At 41.2% G+C, this 19,530-nt stretch overlaps 7 protein-coding genes across 7 annotated transcripts; 4 read left to right on the top strand and 3 right to left on the bottom strand.

Annotated features, from left to right (window-relative positions):
* Positions 1-3,059: 3,059 nt before the first annotated feature.
* On the bottom strand, positions 3,060-5,457 carry GCK72_016273 (uncharacterized protein; the record flags this gene model as incomplete). The annotated part of the gene is made up of 3 exons (XM_003093043.2): positions 3,060-3,149; positions 3,551-3,994; positions 5,302-5,457. 3 exons carry the CDS (start codon positions 5,455-5,457, stop codon positions 3,060-3,062), a joined length of 690 nt encoding a protein of 229 aa, XP_003093091.2.
* Positions 5,458-6,234: 777 nt separating this feature from the next.
* Positions 6,235-8,020, bottom strand: GCK72_016272 (uncharacterized protein; the record flags this gene model as incomplete). Its single annotated transcript, XM_003093025.2, has 4 exons — positions 6,235-6,435; positions 6,632-7,348; positions 7,599-7,759; positions 7,858-8,020. 4 exons carry the CDS (start codon positions 8,018-8,020, stop codon positions 6,235-6,237), a joined length of 1,242 nt encoding a protein of 413 aa, XP_003093073.2.
* A 394-nt stretch (positions 8,021-8,414) lies between these two features.
* Positions 8,415-10,255, bottom strand: GCK72_016271 (uncharacterized protein; the record flags this gene model as incomplete). Its single annotated transcript, XM_053731423.1, has 3 exons — positions 8,415-8,605; positions 8,680-9,268; positions 9,389-10,255. The coding sequence occupies 3 exons, from the start codon at positions 10,253-10,255 to the stop codon at positions 8,415-8,417; spliced, it is 1,647 nt and encodes a 548-aa protein (XP_053586195.1).
* A 2,820-nt stretch (positions 10,256-13,075) lies between these two features.
* GCK72_016270 (uncharacterized protein) lies at positions 13,076-14,539 on the top strand (the record flags this gene model as incomplete). Its single annotated transcript, XM_053731422.1, has 4 exons — positions 13,076-13,315; positions 13,816-14,157; positions 14,221-14,337; positions 14,384-14,539. 4 exons carry the CDS (start codon positions 13,076-13,078, stop codon positions 14,537-14,539), a joined length of 855 nt encoding a protein of 284 aa, XP_053586194.1.
* Positions 14,540-15,116: 577 nt separating this feature from the next.
* GCK72_016269 (uncharacterized protein) lies at positions 15,117-16,088 on the top strand (the record flags this gene model as incomplete). The annotated part of the gene is made up of 2 exons (XM_003093034.2): positions 15,117-15,743; positions 15,792-16,088. The coding sequence occupies 2 exons, from the start codon at positions 15,117-15,119 to the stop codon at positions 16,086-16,088; spliced, it is 924 nt and encodes a 307-aa protein (XP_003093082.2).
* Positions 16,089-17,528: 1,440 nt separating this feature from the next.
* On the top strand, positions 17,529-18,327 carry GCK72_016268 (uncharacterized protein; the record flags this gene model as incomplete). Its single annotated transcript, XM_053731421.1, has 2 exons — positions 17,529-17,705; positions 17,752-18,327. 2 exons carry the CDS (start codon positions 17,529-17,531, stop codon positions 18,325-18,327), a joined length of 753 nt encoding a protein of 250 aa, XP_053586193.1.
* A 65-nt stretch (positions 18,328-18,392) lies between these two features.
* GCK72_016267 (uncharacterized protein) lies at positions 18,393-19,515 on the top strand (the record flags this gene model as incomplete). The annotated part of the gene is made up of 4 exons (XM_053731420.1): positions 18,393-18,519; positions 18,563-18,787; positions 18,836-19,003; positions 19,052-19,515. The coding sequence occupies 4 exons, from the start codon at positions 18,393-18,395 to the stop codon at positions 19,513-19,515; spliced, it is 984 nt and encodes a 327-aa protein (XP_053586192.1).
* Positions 19,516-19,530: the final 15 nt, after the last annotated feature.

Raw genomic sequence — 19,530 nt, 5'->3', positions numbered from 1 at the left:
ATGTCTGTCTGTGTGTCCTAGGTGTCCTAGGTGTCCGGATGTCGAAGGATAGTTTTTTTCAGATTTTGAAGTTATTTACATATATCTGCATAATCCGCATGTCCATACTTGTCAAGGCCAGGGCCTTAAGCCCCCTTTCACAAAAAAGTCAAAGTTTCGACTATTATAGAAGCCGGGCCTTGACAAGTATGCAGATGTCCAGATTTCTATAATTTGTTTGGTAAGAATCAAGACAACCGGACACCTGGAAACACAAACAGGCGGCACAGTTTTTTTGTGAAAACGTACTGTATCTGAACTACGGATTCAATGAAATTTAACATAAAATTTTGGACATCTGGGCATACAGACAACAAAAACTTAAAGTTTGACATCACAAGGTTTCAATTGACTAGCTTTGAAATATGTCGAACATCTGGACACCTGGACACTCAGATATACGAAAATTGTGACTTTTTTTTTGATATGAAGCAAAATGAGTAAAACTTTTGAATTTCAAACAAAAAAAACGTTTTTTTTTGGTTAAAGTGTAGACACCCGGACACACCGATTCCGGGCACCTAGGGCACACAGACAGACTTTGTCCCCTTGTTACTTTCATACCAGTTCCAATACCATCCCCCTCCGTCCATTCTTCTATGTAAATTCACATTGAGAAAAACAACACTTCCTTCTCTCAATTCTAGTCTCGTTTTTCAGTGTGTTTCTTGAAACTATCAAATTGGAGGAAACAGAAGAAAAGAAAGAAAGAATAACACTTGAAGAAGAAGAAGAAACAAATAGTCACATCTGGAACAGAAGCTGAAAATGAATAGGAACAATGAGATGAGACACGAGAGGAAATAGGTATTGGTACTGCGTTGAGTAGAAATATGTACATAAGTAGGGGTTTAACATGGTAAGGCTCATTGTCTTAGCTTACTCTCTTTCCAACGGTCATATCTCAAAAAATATTAATCCTATCAAACAATTGTTTACTAACAAATTACTCAGCATAAAATTTTCTACATTTTTATAGTTAACCATTTTTTTGACAGGTTTTTGAAACATACACGTTTAAAAAAAATTCTTGTAGAGCAATGGGCGAAGGTATGATGAAAATGACTAACTTTGAAGAGATGTATTGATGACAGGAGTAATCTATTGTCAAAAATGTTTATATGGTTGTATAAAGCAAGTCTTGGGCTATATTTTTGTAGTTGATCATTTTTTGATAGCACCGCCCGTTTTTGAGATAAGAGCTTTTAAAGTTGAGCATCAAGTAGAGGAGAGGGAGTGCGCCGACAACAAGACACTCTAGCTTCTCTGCGTCTCTATCTCTCTACCCTTGATACCTATCAAAAAGTGATCAACTAAAAAAATGTAGGTCTAGATGTGATCTATAAAGAAAAGTTAAAAATTAAAACAGTAAGGTCACAAAATAATCCGTGACGGGGTATCAAAGTATGCCTTTTTTTTTTGGGATTCGAAACCTTTTTGAGATTTCCGAAAAAAAAGTCAAAGATACATAACCTGTTGTTGGCATACTGCCAAGTTATAAAAAGATTCAAGTGTTTGGACATCCGGACAAGCTAGACGGACACACAGACAGATAGATAGACAGAAACACCTAGAAACGAAGTACAAAGAGAAATGAAGTAGAGAAAATAACTGCCGGATCTCCTCAGGTAGGACCTGTCCAGAAAAGTTGTCAGCGACCAAAATTTTATCTACACAATAAATGTTAAACTGAATCAAGGAGATACCTAGATAATTCGTGATGGGATCTCAAAGTTTGGACACTTTCTTGAGACTACAGTAAGCGCGCAGCTCGGAGTACTCCCAGCTTCTTCACAACTACAGTAATCCATGAACCAAAACAACTTACAGTATCCCATTACATCAAAAATACTAGTCTCGTACTGTTATTCTATCTAGTCAAGTATTACAGTACCCTCACCTACAGTACCCACCCAATAACGTGAAAAATAACAGACTTACCGTATTATTCTCGCTTCCTTAGTTGATCATTTAGGCTTCAAGCTTCAGGCTTCAAGCTTTAGGTTTCAGACTTTAGGCTTCAGGCTTCAGGTGCTAAGCTTTCACTCCTCGAGGAATCTCTTCTTGTTTTTTGTTGTCTTCTCGAATCTTCCTTTCTCTAGGAGAGAGTAAGTGAATGTGTCCTGGGTGGGGGGTGGAGTCTCAAAAAAAGGGAAAAGTGTTCTCGGGACAGAGGAGGCTATGTTTTGATGACAGTCCCCTCTCTCTTATGCAAGAATCCCCCCTAACTGGTATCTCCCTCTCTCTCTCTCGAGATCTCCCGTGTTGGTTTGTCGCTGTTTTGGCGATTCTCCCTTTTTAGAAGAAGCAGGAGGAGAGGAGAAAGTCAAGATGTTTCTCTTCTTATTCAACTGGTTCATCTCCTCTTCTTAGAAAAATGATTGTATCATGATGATGTAGTCGTTTTGTTTCTTTTTTTCTTTTGTAGTTGTTCGATAGTTAGTCTCGGCGGATACTGTTGGGTGGTGGCAGAGAGATTGATAGAGATAAGCGAATTCTTGGACGGGGGAGAAGAAGCTTCGGGATCTGGCATATGGACATCCGGACAGACCAGCAGACACACAGATAGACAGGAGTCAGAGGGTCGGTTCGCCAGGTAGAGTAAGAGGTTGCCAGCAACCCAGGACAGTCTTCAAACGCTTATATCTCGCAACCCTCACTAGCTATCAAAAAGTTGTCAACTATCAAAACTACTTACATAAAATTTGCTACATTTTAATAGTTTATAACTTTTTGATTACAATTTTAGTTTCTGAGTTACGCGTCGTCCAAGATAACTGTCTCTATGAAGGCACCATCACCCTCTCGTTTCTTTGCGTCTCTACCTCTCTATCCTGAATTGCTATCAAAAACTTGTCAACTACAAAAATGTAGCCCTGTATTTCTTCTACACAACCAACAAACATTTTATACACAAAAATAAAAATTAAACCTTTAAAACCTTCATTAAAACCTTCATCAATAAAAAAGACTATTAAAACCTTGAACATTTGCTGAAACCGCTCCGAAATCCTTTTGAGTTACTGTATCTTGGTTGTCAATTCCAAATTTCTCATATTCTTCATCAATTCCTCGTATCTCAATTTCCATTCCTCACTTTCTTGTTGGGTCTGGAAAAGTTTTATTTGTAAAAAAATTTCTGGAAATTTTAAAAATCTGTCAAATTTTGAGATATGAAGCAGTGCCATGCTGTCAAAAACACAAAATTTTGAACAATGTTTACATGGTTTAGATAGAGCAAATTAAGGACTTTATTTTTGTAGTTGACCACTTTGCGATAACTATTGAGAGTAGAGAGATAGAGACGCAGAGAAACTAGAGTGTCTTGTTGTCGGTGCACTCCCTCTCCTTCACTTTACTTTAAAGGCGCACATCTCAAAAACGAGCGGTGATATCAAAAAATGATCAACTACAAAAATGTAGCCCAAGACTTGCTCAACACAACCATATAAACAATTTTTAATAATAAATGTCTGCTTCTACTATTACACCTCTTTAAAGTTAGTCATACCTTCGCCAGCTCCATCTGAAGACGTTGGCTTTTCTCCTTCTCCATTTTTATCTCATGCTTCAGATCCAAATCTTTCATGCGTTGTGGATACTTCTGAATGTATTTGACATCTGATTTTCCACGTGGCGTCTCAAATTTCATAGAATTCAGATGACCTCCCACAGCGTCGTTGGAAGTTTTAAGCTTCTGAGCAGCCTCTTGTCTCTCAAAGTCTCCACGTCCTTCAGAAGTCCCTGAATCCGAGTCCATATCCTTCTGAATCCCGTCGTCCTCTTCGAAATCTGGACCCTTCAAATTCCCGAATCTGAACCCTTCCAACCGATTGAACCGACGTGTTTTCAGCAATTCCAAATATTTTGCGTTAGCCCATTGAAACTTTGCACTTGGCGGGTGAGCCGCAGGGTGGATGGCGTGTTTGGTGCGTTTTTGAAGAAGTGGTTTTGGCTGAAAAAGAAATTGTTAAGAATTATAGGTATTCTGTGATTCAGGAAGATGAAATCAAAAAAGCAAAAAGAAAATTGGCGGAGGCGGGAATTGAACCAGCGACCATCCACAGGTGGTTCGCGATGAATGCTATATGGGGCATATTCAAAATGGAAGCACATAACCTCCCATGTGCTCGCATAAAACGATGTGCTTCGCGCGCGGAAGTGATATGCTTCGAGGCGTGGTGCTTGTGGCACGGATCCTGCGTGCTTCCATATAGCTCGCATATAGGATCCATGTTTTCACCGTAAACCTGAAACTTGCAACGACACTCCGCCATTACACCATGGCGTGCTGTTTATCGTAATTGAAACTGTAATTTTTTTTCAAAGACATTTTCATAAATTTTCTCCGTTTTCGAAGATTTTCATGCACTTTTTGTCAAATTTTGCTGAAAACAAATTACGACTAAATAGAAAATTTTAATAAATGTCCGAAAAGTGTAATTTTAATTTTCAAGCTGAATCGCGATTTTCAATGAAATGAAATGATAAAGTTATCTTATTCCATGAAAGTAAGAGCGTCTTTATTTTTCTTACTTCGGATTGGCTATAATAATTATTTTTAGATGGAGAAAGGTAAGACGGTCAGTTTTTGTCAAGACGAAGTAAGAAAAGTAAGAAGCTCATCACTGTGTTATACGGTTTTCGGAAAACATTCATTTCGTTGATTAGGTGATTTAAACTTTTTTGATTCATTTCTGTTTTTTTGGTAAGAAATGGAATGAAAGAAAAAGGAAATAAGTTATAGCTTTCTGTGCTTTCTCTAAAACTATTCGTGCTTTTGTTACTGAGAATATAGTCGTAATTTGTTTTCAATGAAAACTGAAAACGGAGAAAATGAATATGTCATAAAGAATAGAGCTGAACAGACTCGGAATGGAATAGCAAAGTAGCAACACGTTATAATGGGTGGAATTAGTGGGCGAGGGCATGGTACGAGCTGTCGGTAGACATGATAAACGGCAAGAATAACACGGATCGCGCGTGGGTCATATATGCCTCCTGCTGCACCACATGCTTCCATATACCAGGCATATAACTAGCACATAAGTTTCCTATGACTCCCATATTCGACACCGCGCGAACGCACAATGCTTCCATCGCGAACCACCTGTGTCCGCGCGCCACCCTGACTCGTTAACCCATACACCACGGACGTTCAACCTGAAGCTATCACCCGAGGCCGTATAAGAAAGCGGGAAAAACCTGCTTCTCACCATTCGGTAAATGTGAGTTCAGCACAATTTCCCATTACCGATATACCTTTTTCGCACTTCCAAAATCGCCCATTCCAGTTTCCTGATCCTCCATAAACGCCAGATTCATTGAATCCTCCTCTTCCTCGTCTGAGCCCAGAACACCACGTGGCAAACGGCTAAGCTTCGGTGTCAGACAATAGTCGAGGCGGTCAGAGAGCATTGGTAACCGATCGATAATATTCGGATATTTTGAAAAGATGGGCGGTATTGGGAAAACCACGTGTCAATGGAGTGGGGAGATCACGCGGGAGTTCAAATTTTAAATCAAGATTCTCAACTTTTCTTCATGTTTTCACGTTTCCCAATTTTCCGTGACTATTTTTGTCTGTCTGTGCATCCCAGGGTGTCCGGATGTCTCTTCAGAACCTCGGCTATCAAAAATAAAGAAAACAAAAAAGTTTTGACATAGTCAGGAATTGAACCCCTGACCTTCCGCTAGCCGGTCTAGCTCCCAACCCACTGAGCTACTTGTGACAAATCTACGCAAGCGAGTTGAAGCAATTCAAAAGGTTGGGGAAAACAAAGGCGCGGTGGCAGCGTTTTCCACCTAATTGTATACATCCAAATCCGTTGATCCGTGTGTCTATATATGAACCGGTCACTCACTCTCTCCCTTTGAAAAAACTTTCACCTCTGTCCATATACTAGAAAGTAACCGGTAGGCCACTCTTGTGTGTTGTTTTTCCACCCTCATACGAACGGCTAACATTAGCCTATTGTTATTCCACTTTTCACTTTTACAGTTGGGAGGGAATAAACGGATACAAAATTGATAGAGATGCATAAATATATATTCACAAAGGGAGGAAGATTTACATTAATTTTTAATTTTTTGGGGACCCGAAAAGGCAGGAGAAACATGAACCAGTGGGAGGGGATTAATAATGAGGAACGCGTCGAAGGCACGCCAGTCTCAATATGATAAAATCAACAGAATTTAGGATAAAAAGGTGGCGAATTGGGGATGTTGGGCGACAATCATATCGCTGACTTTGTTCACTTGTTCCAGTGTTCCAAGGATCTGTCCGTCCCAAACACGCATCGGATTGGCATCTTCGAAGTGGAGGACTCCATTGGTTTGGTCGATGTATCCGTGGAGACGTTCCGAGGCGATCATCTCACCGGCCATCGATTCCGCCTGGAATAAAAGAAGATTATGAGTGAAAACTAATAGAAAAATGTGTAATTTCAGCAAAGAACATCCTCGTTTTTCGCTCAAAAACCTCATTTTTCATTAAAAACCTCAATTTTTGACTGAACATAGTCAAATTTTGCTCAAAAATCATCGATTTTTCACCCAAAACTGTAATTTTTCGATATTTTCAGACACTTACCGCATCAGTATCCACACCTAACAACATGCCGAGCGTCTTGAACTTGATATTAATATGCAACTGACTGACAGCAGTGATATTATGCTCCTGAATCACTCCTTTCAGAATCGATTCACCGTGCTCGTCGGCCTTCTGATGCGGTTGGAGTTGTGACTCAAACTCGGCCAACTCGTCTTTATGAATCACTTTAGTCAGATACATCTTCGCAATGATCTCAAATGACGGACAACTCGGCGCCCGTTCATCCTTGAAGATTATCGTCAGAAGACGTGATCTCTGGGGTCCTGGCTTCGCTAGAAGCACACAAACGATCGCTTTTCCGAGTGCTGTAATTCTATCGGACATCGGGAGTTGCTCCGTGACAGACAGCTCATAATATCTCTGCGCCGCCTCCACAAATCTTCGTTTCGCGTCACAAACTCTCGCTTGGAGTGCTTTATGTTCGATTTGGATCTCTGGATTCGCTGTTGAGCCGACTTCAATCATCAGAAGAGACGTTCGGTTCACGTATTGCTCCGCCTCATCGATTTCTGCACAATCTAACAGCAATTTTGTGATTCGAATGCATAAAAGTGCCTTTGCGCCCTCTTTTGTCGCCTGAGGAGAGTTGAATTTCGGCGAAGTGTCCGAGTTGATTGCGATGAGAGCTTGAGCGGCGTCCTTGATTCGACCCTCTTTCTCGTAGAGACTTGCCAGCATAAGACGGAGGATGCAGACCTGGAATAAAGGAGTTTCTATGGCGGAAATCGCGATTTTGAAGAATTTTCAGCCATTTTCAGATCAAAATCCAATTAAAACGGGGCTTTGAGAGGCAAAGAGGTTTTTAGTCTGAAAATCAGGATTCGGTAGTGTTTTCAGCCATTCTCAGTAAAAAATCCTATAAAATCGCCGAATGAGGAATTTTAAGGCTTAAAATCGAGATTTTCAAAGGTTTTTCAGTCATTTTCAGATCAAAATCCTCGATTACCTGATCCTCATACGAAATCGTGCGTGTCTTGATTATCGACAGAATTCCCTCGGCAATCAGTTTGATACATTCCGATTCGAGATTCGGATTATCCAGTCGTTCGGTAATAAGTGACACGAATTGTCTCGACACAACCATACTTCCCGTCTCCAATGCAATTACTGGAAGGAAAAAGTAGAGAAAATGAGTCTGGGGCACCCCAGGCGCGTTTTTTCCCGATTTTCCGACGGGAAACTCCTTTATTTCTCTTATTTCCTACCTGTATCAATAATTTTAATGATCTCATTCGTATCCACTCGTCCAATGGCGTTCAACGGCAAGTACTTGTTACACAACTTGCTCAAAGTCTCAAATTGTGCCTTGTGATCCGTATCCTGTGCGAAGATTTCAGCCACCTCGGCGGAACGCTCGATTTCGGTCATCTCCAAGAGAAAAATGTTGTGAAAAGTCAAGAGAAGTGAGAGATATAGATAAAAATCTAGCTAAAATCACTAGTTTTGTGTGAAAATGAGTGGAAAAAAACAAAAAAGAAGATAAATTGTCAACTTTTAAATGAAAAAAGAAAGAACAACATGAAGCAATAAACGAAAAGTTTCAGACTTGCAACAAAAAAGATCATAAATTGATTTTTAAAGTAAGAAAGAAGCACACAGCACACCTTATCATAGAAAAGGAAACGGGGAATAATATAAAGCGGGACGGGGAAATTTTAATAGGGAAATCGGGGGCAAAAAGAAAAGAAAACAGAATATTTCAAGCAAAAATGGAGATTTTAAGGAAATAAAAACAAATTTTAAAACTGAACAAATCGCGGATTTAAGCCATTCCTTCGTCATCCTCATCCTGTTGCTTTGGCCCTCTTGGTTTTGGACCTCCTGTCGCTTGTTTAGCCATAATAATTTGATCAACTTTAAGAATTGTGGCGGCGGCATCGGTGGCGAGTTTGATAGCCAGTCGTTTACCGGCGTACAAGTCGAAGATGTTGTGAGCGACGGCGTCCATCACTTCTGAAAATGCGAGAAAATGAGTTTTGGGTCAAAATTATTGGCATTTTCACTGAAAAAAGGTCGATTTTCCTTACCTCTCTTCCAGATATCAATACCAGCATTCTTGTGTCCAGCAACATGTTCAGCATACAGCTTCGTCAATGTTTCCGTCGTTGGCATACCAGCATTCTCAGCGATAGCCTTTGGAAGAGTCTCGAGGGCGTGCGCGAACTTCTTGATAGCATATTGCTCAAGTCCTGGCGCCTTTGCTCCATAAGACTCGATTTCCTTAGCCAATTCGATTTCAACGGCTCCAGCTCCGGCGAGCAATTTCCCATCTTTACAGAGCGCCTTGTAAGTGTTCACAGCATCATCAACAGCGCGCTCGACGTCGTCAATTCTGGATTGAGAGGAACCACGAATGATGATTGTGGCAACCTTTCCGGTCTCTGAGTTCTTATCGAAAACCACTACATTCTCGTCTCCAATCTCTTGAACAGCCACTGAATCACAGTGTCCGAGCAGGTTGACTGCTGGAGCACAGATTCTGGCTTGTGGCTGAGCGCCGACGGTTCTGCACAGACGACGGAGATCGAATTTCGAGGTGAGACGGACGGCCATGATCTTGTATTTGTTGAGGAAGTGGAGGTAGAGATCTCCGAACTTTCCGGCGGCGACAACGACCTGTAATAGAGAAATTGGAGGGTTTTCATAGTTAAACTCGCGTTTTCGTTCAAATTATTATTGAACATGTGAATTTCGTATCATTCCCGCTGACTTTAAATCTTCCACAGCGATTCTTACCTTAACACCATTATCAGCGATAGCTTTCACTTGCTCTTCAACCTCTGACTCTTCTCCCTTCGAGAAATTAACCAACTCATCGGCATTCTCAATCAAAACAGTTCCTTTTGTCTCAGTTTGAGTCAAATCGAAGGAACACGTGTACACGGCGATTCTGGCGTCACTGGCCGATCGAATTTCTCCTTCAGCTCCTCGTTTGAACACCATTCCGTTCATAACTCGAGAGGTGTTAACTCCGGATCCAATAATCTTACAGATTCGGATATTGTCAACGTTAAAGTTGTAGCTGTTGGCTGGGCAAGTGGTAACACAAGCCTTTGCGACAAGATCAGCGATAATATCCTCGTTATCGTACTGTTTAGAGGTGATAGCTGAACGAAGGTACTGGCGGACTTCATCCATATTCTTAAGGTCGCTGGCCTCCTTAACCACCAAAGTTGGGAGGATTTCAAGAGCCTTCTCAGCGGCTTGCTCGTATCCAGCAGCAACCTCTTGTGGAGTCATTCCCATATTGATGAGATTCGATGCGTGCTCCAGAAGAGCCGCCGCAAGAATCACTACGGTATTGGTGTTATCTCCGATCTGCTTCTCCTGCATCTCTGTGGCCATAATGATGATTCGGGCGGCTGGATGTTGAATCTCGAGCTCTTTGAGAATGGTGGCGGCGTCATTTGTGACGAAGAGCTTCTCGATGTGGTTAATCACCATCTTGTTCATTCCGTTTGGGCCGTAGGCGGAGCGAATTTGTGAGGCGAGCTCGGTACAGGCTTCGATGTTACGTTGCACGGCCTCGTCGGTTCCTTTGAAGTGCTGAGCTCCCTCCTTCATGAATCGGCCGTAGCCGGACTTTGGAATCTTCATAGCCATGATTTACCTGAAAATTATGATTCATGAGAGAGTTTGGACATTTTAAAAGCCTTTTAAACGAATAGTTGAAGAATATAGCTTGAGAAACATTTAGAAACTAGAAATTCGGGTTTAACGCAATTTTGTATCTGAAATATCGACTTTTGAGGATTAACAGGTGATTTTATGCGTTAATTCAGCGTTTTTCAGGCTTTTTCAACCCGAAAACAACTCAAAATAGGTCTGAATTACATTAGAAACCCCCTATAAAACCAAAAGTCATACAAACTCCATCCAAAAATTTTTAACAATGAAAATACGTATTTCTAACCAATTTTTCACAGGTTTTGGTGGTTTTTATAGGTTCTGGACCTTACAAATCGACTAAAATCGATAAAAACAACCAAAAATACACAAAAATCCGTCAAAATCCATGGAAAACACTGGAAACAACGAAGAATATTTGAAATCGGAAAATTCGCGAGCGTTGAAGAAATTCGTCGGGTCTCGGCACGATTTGCCGACAAGAGGGTTGTCAGGTACGGTCGATTTTGATGTGTGTCAACACTTTGCGCGGCGGGTCTGGTGTTGTTGCGGACTTGCCATGTGCATTTTTGGAAAATTATTTAGAGTTTCTTGGAGGGTCAAAATCAATAAAAATTGAAGTTGATTATGGATTTGTTTGTTAAAAGTTAAAGTTTACACTCTAAATTTCATAATAATCACCAAAATATTCATAATTATCGTCGTTAATTGCGTGAAAATCGTAAAAATAATTTTTCACACTGAACTCAATTTTTTCAGAAAATGCCAGTGGTCGTTGTGAACGGAGACTCGGATTTCGATCGAAAGTTTGCGTCGGCTAATGGAAAGGCGTGTTTTATCGATTTTACCGCTTCCTGGTGAGTTACAGTGATTGTGAATCTAAAATTGGTTGAGAAACACAAAAAGTGTAAGAAAATGCTAAAAATATAGGAAAATCCATGAAAATGAGTTTGTCGAGTGTCTAACATGAAAAAACTCTCTTTTGAAATGACTTTTCTCGACAATTTTTAAATTCTGGCTTGCCTTTGACGCGTTTTCATAAATTCCACATCAAATTTTCCCTAATTTCCAGGTGCGGTCCATGCAAATACATCGCCCCAATCTTCAGCGAGCTCTCCGATCAATACAAGGGCTCCGTTTTCCTAAAAGTCGACGTGGACGAGTGTCGTGGCACCGCCGCCACCTACGGAGTCAACGCGATGCCCACATTCATCGCCTTCGTCAACGGACAGAAGAAACAAACGATTCAGGGCGCCGATGAAGGTGGATTGAGGAGTATGGTGTCGAAATATGCGTCGACGAGCGTCGCCTGGTCGGGAACTGGCCAACGACTGTCTGGAGCTTCTGGAGCCTCGTCGAGCTCTGGAAATTCTTCTGGAGCTTCTGGAGCTTCTGGAGCCTCTGCTCCACCCCGTCAGGCACCAGCTGGACCAGACCCATTGGCACCACTTCTCAACATCATCGATACCATCAATCAACGTCTAAACGGCTTCGGAATCCCGAATATCGACGCCGGTGGCTTCCAAATCCAACCATTCCACATGTGCCTTGCATTGACACTTCTTTTCTTCTTCGGACCATTCGGAGCACTTATTGCTCTCGCCATCTGCTTCTTCACCCAACAGAGAGCACCGGCGCCAGCTCGTGGAGGAGGAGCTCCAAGGGGAGCACCAGGAGGCGGAGCAGCTCCAGGACCACGCCCATTTGGAGGAAGTGGACAACGACTTGGAGGGAATTAGAAGGAGACGACGATATGATATGAATAACTTGCCCCTATTAGAGAGTGACGATCTGATTTTGTGTGGTTGGCGCGTCTGCGGCGCGTTTTTCCTTCATCGAAATCCTATCTTCACTCTAACACTCCCTTAAGCCGCTGTGATCAGTTCTTATTCGAAAAACTTGAATTTTTACCCCCATTTCTTGTCAAATACCCCCAGTTTTTACCGCCTATCTGCAATTTTTCACTTTTTGTACGTTTCCCCACTGTAATATGTAAATTTTATTTATTTTTTTACTCGAGATGCTTAAAATCACAATGAGAACAGGCTAAATTCCAGTTCTATCTACTTTTTCTTGACGATTTTCAAAATTCTTAAATCAAACGAAATTCTCGATTCAGATACAAAATGTTGAGCAGAATATGTGTGCCACGTCACATGACGGCGTCCACTTCATTTTTAACGCCATCGTCGAGTGAGAAGGTAGGAAAATGAAGAGTTTTCAGTGAAAGTTTACCTGAAAAAAAAAAAAAAAAAACTGTAAAAATCTAGATTTTCAGCCAAACAGCCACAGAAAAACTAATTTATTCGTAAAAAATTGACTCAAAAACTCCCAAAATGCGTCCAAGGCACGCCAGGTTGCGAAATAATGAAAAATAAATGACAGTTCTGGCGCTTTTTCCGGATCTTGATTTTTTAGCGGAAAAATTGGTTTTTAACTGTAAAAATCCAGATTTTCAGCGAAAAAAGCCACAGAAAAACTATTTTATTCCCTAAACTCAAGTTTCAGTGAAAAATTAATCAAAAACGCGTTCAAGGCACGCCAGGTTGCGATAACTGGGGCGCCTTTTTTCCGGAACTTGATTTTTTAGCTGAAAACTGAGTTTTCAACTGTAAAAATCAGCATTTTCAGCCAAAAAAGCACAGAAAAACTCGTTTATTTTCGAAATTGTCTCAAAAATGTGGTTTTTAGCTGAAAAATCGGTTTTTAACTGTAAAAATCCAGATTTTCAGCCAAAAAACCACAGAAAACTCATTTTTCTCGAAATTCCAGCTCCACCAGCATCACCGTCGCCAAATGAGCGCTCTCCCACCGGCGATTGCTCCGGCTTTCCAATACGCATCGGATTGTTACATAACTCAATCGATTCAAATGGGAATGGAGGGATTACACGGAATCGGAATGACGTGGCCGACTGCATTCATTTCAGCTGCAATTCTATTAAGGATTGGAACGGCGCCGTTGCATATTTATGCAGAGAAACTGTTCGCACAGAGACTTCATGCACAGAACTTTTTGACGCAGGGCATTTTGAAGGTTAGGGACACAAAAATATACAAAAATTAGGGAGATAAGGGTGGAAATTTGGAAAAATTGACTGAAAGCGCCCAAAATTTGTTGAAAATTTACAGTTTTAGAGAAATTTTGAGTCAAAAACACTAAAATTTCGTTGAATTCAGACAACCGGACGTACTGACAGTAAAATAAAGATATTTTTTGAATTTAAAATTTCAGCTTTCTCCACTATACCTAACTTCTGAAATTCCACCGAAACTCACTTTTTTTGTTGGAAATTTCGAATTCGCGCGTTTTTTACAGTCAAAAAAGTCATTAATCGAAATAAATCACGATTTCCGTCACTATTCCGAATCATTATGTTTTGCTACTTTTAATATTTTTGAAATTTTCAGCAGAAATTTCCAAAATTTGTCAATTTTCGAAAAATAATGAGTCAAAAACGCTAAAAATCCGGGGAATCCAGACATTTTCACCATATTTTCACCATATATTCACCATATTTTCAACAAATTTTCCAGAAAGTAAGCGAACGATATCGTGTACAACTGGGTCCGTCTGCCGATGGCTCAAAACTCGAAGTGAAATCATCGGATCCAAAAATCGCGAAAGCCACCGAAGACGCTCTACATGAAGTTCCATCAATGCTATCAGAACACGGTCTCCAGGCCGCCCGTATTCAAAATCTGAAAATGTCGACTGTTCCCATTTGGATATTCTCCTCATTCGCCCTCCGAAACGTCATCAATTCGGATTTCCATCCATCGGTCGCCGGTGCTCTGTGGATTCCCGATATGTTGGCACCCGATCCGTATTTTGTGTTGCCGGTGGCAGTGGGCGTGTTCGGATTCTTAAATTTATATGTATGTATCTCACAAGTTGTCTGAAAATTTGTCTGAAAAATGGCTGAAAATGAATTGTTTCAGTCCCAACGAAAAATCTATCCGGGAGTGGTGAAGATGACGTGGAAACAGAAATCATATGACGCGGTGCTGGCATTCTTCACCATGTTCGCCGTCTCCATCATGTCACAATTGCCAGCGGTATGTCAAAAAGGGGGCGGAGTCTAGAACAATCGATTAATTTCAGTGCATCCCAATGTATTGGCTAATCGTCTCAATGTCTGGAATGGCTCAAGCACAACTTCTGCGTCATCCGAAGATCAAATCGATATTCGGAATCAAAAAACTGCCGACCGACTCGAGGACACCGATTAGAGATCTGTTTAAAATGAGAACTGTCTAGATTTAGTTTTTAATTATAGAGTAGGATATTTCGTTTTTTCTTCTTTTGTTTTTGATCTTTGTTGTTTATTCGAAAATAAATATAATAATTGAAACTTTTTCTCTTTTTTTAAATTTTCTGGACCGATATCCAGCTTTTATGCATCTTTTTTTTTTGATTTCCAGGGAAAAAGTTTCAGAAAATCCACTTTTTTTGCAGATTAACTAACAGAAAAATGGCGTCGAAGCCTAATAAATTAATAATAAAGCTTCCTATCTGTCTGAATCAGTTGCAGAGTGGCGGTACTAGTGGAAGATCGAAAAAAGATTTTTGGGGATTCAAATGGTTAGTCACGAGCCGAGAAAAACTACTTTTTAAATCGAATTTTTCTGAGAAACGCTGCTAAAAACTCAGCTTTTCGCTGAAAAATGATTTTTTTTTCGAAAAAAAAAAGCTAAAAATGCTCAATTTGCCCCAAAAAAAAGCTCATTTTCAATTGAAAACTGCATAACGATATCTGCCACGTTTCAGGGAGCTATATGTAGTACGAAACAAAAAAGGATTCCAAGTAGCATTGGAGTGCTCTGCCCCCAACATAATGGACACTGAAAAATGGTCTATCGAAGTGGAGAGCAAGTTGAGAATCACCGGAAATCGAGGAGCACTCGACACGAATAACAACTCGATGCAATTCTCCAATTGGTTGCCATCGTCAAAACTGCAAAAATTGCAGAAATTAGTGGGATACGATTGTTTGAAGGAGCATAGTGCGGATGGAAAGTGTGTGGTAGAAATCGAAATGAGTATCCAAAAAGTGGAATTCAAGGAGATCGATATTGTGAGCGGCTGTGAGAGTTTGAAACTCTATGAAGATGATAAAGATCTTGTCAGCTTGATTGTGGAGAAGAATCGAAAAGTGAAAGTGGAGAGGAAGCTTCTCTGCGCAAAATCAAAGTTCTTTGAGTCAAAAATGTCAGCGAAACGCTACGACGCGTTTCAGCTGGACAACACGACTCTTGTGGAGCTCAATCAGTTATTGGCGGCCCTGCGAAACCAACCGGACTCCATAACAGACGTCACTATTGATACAGTTTTGAAACTGGCGGATCGATTCGAGATGGACTCGCTTATCGAGAATTGTGAGAAGTTTTTGATCGCTAAATCTGCAAAACGGCCGAAGACGTTGGCTAGAATTGCCGTGGATTATCAATTGGGACAGTTGAAGGTGAGAGATCTCTTTTCAGCTCTCTTCAATTCAATCCTCCATTTTCAGGCCCACCTCCGTCGAAATCGTCCCAACTCCGCAGTCACGCCACTCACATTCGCCTGTGATACAAGACAGTCAAAAATAGAGAAACTCGAAGAAGCACTCATCTGCACAGTATGCTACGATATGTTCAAAGAGGAGCCGAAGACTCTGGATTGTGGACACGTCTTCTGTGAAGAGTGCATTCGCGGATTCAACTCTCCTATCATTCGGTGCCCCATGTGTCGAAAAGTCGTTGATGCTACCGTAGCCACACCGAATTATGTGTTGAAACGAGTGCTGGAAGTGATGAAGATGTCTTGAGGCTTTAAATGTTTTATTCGCCATGTCTTTGTTTTTGTAAAAATTATTATTTCCCTAGAAAAATGTGTTTACAGCCTTTCCCGCTTTCATTTCAAATGAGAATAGTTACTGTTTCAAATGAAAAACTTTTGAAAATAAAAAGTTTCTAAACGTTTACGTGGGCGAAGTGTGGTATCGGCGGAATAAGCATTTTTAAAACAGAAAAATCAAACTCGGTGCGTTTTCTGGTTATGATGGCATAACTTTCCTAAACAAAACGCGTCTCAGGCGCAATATCTGTTTCGATGGTTCTTCTAAATGTTTTCTGATCCTCTAAAAATATTTATGACCTTTCCCTTTTGCCAAGTACAGTCCTGTTTTATGCATGTTCCAATTGACACGCCCGTAAAAGTTTATACAGCTCTCCGGAACACTAGCGTAGACACACCAATACACAAAATGGAAGGGGGAGGAGGAGAGTGGATTGGGTGCCATTTCGCGATCCTTTTGAACTATTCAACAACATTTTCTCGATGTATCAACCGAGAGTCCTTCCGTTCCTAATACTATTCCTGCCAGTCACTAATCCGTGCATGACTACGTACCCCGTGGACAATCCCGTGGTGTGAGTTAGTAAATTTTTGGTTATGATACAAATAATCATGAAGAGTCCAGCAAACTAAAATCTATAAGACAGAACTGAATAAGGATAGCCTGCGTGTTGTCTGGATAGGTCGAAATCTCTGTTTTTGTAGTTGACTGTGTTTTGGTAAGTTTCTTCGCTTCGGAGATATAGCTATCTGTGAGCAACTGCCTGGAACTTTTCAGCTTCACATTCTTTCTATCAATTGGAGCTGTGAACAATGTGACATAGACAAAAGTGTAGCTCTAGGAATGCTTAGAGCGTTCACTTCCAAAATTTGTCATTTGGCAAAAAATTTAATTTGCTGACATTCCTCGCATAGAAATCATAACTTTGTCAAACTCTAACCAAAAAAGCACACTCGTCTATGTAAAAACACTTTTTCAGATCCTCCACATCATCTTCTGTCACCGTACCCTCTCCAACTAACCCCGGCTTCTCAATTAATCTGAACAACAACTCTAACTTTAATTCCAATAATGTTTCATTGAGCTCTAGCAGTAGTGGAGATACCGGGTGCTCTAGCTGTAACAGCTCTTCTGGCTCACTAAGCTCAAACCAAACCATCTCCCTCAATTCTAGCTCTTCATCCAACGCTACCGGCGCTTCGACCACTAATTCTAGTGCCATCTCAGCATCAAATTCCTCTCAAAACTCCCAAAACTACAACTCCAATTTTTTGTCTCAAAATTCTAGTCAATTTCAGAACTTGTCGAACTCCAATAGTAATAACCTCACGAGTCATAGTTTGTCAGGGAGTAATAATTCGAATAGCAATAATCAAGTAGTCAATAATTATATAAATGTTTATGGGAATAATGGTAGTGGGGCTGGTGGTAGCGGTGGAGGGGGCGGCGGAGCCGGAGCAGATATGCCCAGCGGCGGATGTTGCTGTTGCTGTTGTAGACGTCACAGGGATTCTGAAGGTTCCGAAGAACGGAACCACCGTGGTGACATGGATAGTAGCGAAGAGACTGAGTACCCCAATTTTCAAGGTAGTCAGTATTTGTCTGGATATCCAATAACCCAATTTTTCTGCAGTTGAGTTTATTGGGGTTGATGGCCATCGAGCTCGACGAATCCTTCCGCCTAGTTGGTGGCGACGACGTTCTTGTTATGGTCGTTGGCCATGTCGAAGAGAACCTTATGGATCTCCTTGTAGCTGGAGTTGTAATAGGAATCCATGCGACTACAGCTGCCACGGAAGACCTGGGGATTGTGGATGGTCATCAAGATCTAGCTCATCTGAGTCCTCAGCGACCTCCGAATCCAGATCATCAGAAGATAGTCTGGAAGAATGGAGGAGGAGACGGGGCTGGAATAGAAAATGTGACTGTGCTAGAAGTCGTGGATGTTCCGGACCGTGTGGATGCATTGGATGCTCAAATTCACGATGCTGTGGATGTCAAGCATGTTCGAGATCTCAAGACTGTGGATGCGCTCGCCGAGGATGTTACGGATGCGCAGGACACAGAGGATATTCTGGAAGGTGTTGTCAAGGATTCAGATGTCAATTTTCAAACTGTTGTTATGGTTTTTGTAAGAGAAGAAGGTGTAGAACGACCACTACTACTAGTACCACTAGTACCACCACGACAACCAACCCAGAACCCGTAACTGATAGTGGGCCGACCACTTTATCGACTCATGAGCCAACAACTTCGCAGTCAACGACCTCTACAATGACAACATCGGCAAAGACAACATCTATGACAACTAATGAACCGACAACTACTCCAACCACAGAACCAAGTACTTCTACTGAAACGACTACAGTGTCATCTACAACTACTAGGGAGGCGACAACAGGTAATTTGATGGGTATATTTATTTACTTATTTGAAAGCTTCAGAGCCTATGTCATCTACCATGAGAACATCTGAGACAATAATGACGACAACCAACTCAGAACCCGTAACTGAGCCGACAACTTTAGTATCGACTCATGCGTCATCGACTACGGTAGAGACAACATCTATGGCAACTAATGAACCGACACCTACTCCCATTGCGACAACCACAGAACCTAGTACTACTACTGAATCGACCTCAACAGCCGTCTGGACTACTACAGCAGGTAATTTGATCAGTATAGAGTCAACTATACATTTTCTGACAGCTTCAGAACCAAATTTCTCTACCATGAGCACAACTGAGCCAAAAACTACGGTGGAGGCAACATCTATGACAACTAATGATCCGACAACTACTCCTCTCACGACAACCACAGAACCAATTACTTCTACTGAAACGGCCACAGTGTCATCAACAACTTCTACGGAGGCGATAACAAGTAATTTAATAAATATAGAGCCAACTATATATTTTATGACAGATTCAGAGCCGATGTTTTCTACCGTAACCACATCTGAGACAACTACTATTTTGAGTACTACGGAATCCACGACATGGGAGGAAATCACAGAGCCGACAATTTTAACAACTTTCTCCTCCACCACCCAAGATACAACGTCTCTTGCCATGATGACAACCGAATCTTCGACTGCTATTTCAACATCTGTTACCACAGATCCAACGACTACGTTGACTACAGCTGAACCCACATACGCTACATCTGCTACCTTGGTTTCTGTAGAACCCTCAACTGAGCCAGCCCTTACTGTGACTGCTGTCACACCAACAAGTCTATCAACTTTATCAAGTACCAAGGATTTCACGACTACTTATAATTTTCTAACAACTTCTATCAGGCTGATAGCTATGGCATCCTCAGAAAGTTCCAAGGAGACTAGTTTCACTGAACAAATGAGATTGGCTACTGAGACTTACTCGATACATTCTTAATCCTCAATGCCAATT

This window comes from Caenorhabditis remanei, chromosome IV (genome assembly GCF_010183535.1).
Source record: "Caenorhabditis remanei strain PX506 chromosome IV, whole genome shotgun sequence".
Lineage (NCBI taxonomy): Eukaryota > Metazoa > Nematoda > Chromadorea > Rhabditida > Rhabditidae > Caenorhabditis > Caenorhabditis remanei.
Note: the sequence above shows the minus strand (reverse complement) of the source record. Positions and strands in the feature narration are given on the sequence as shown.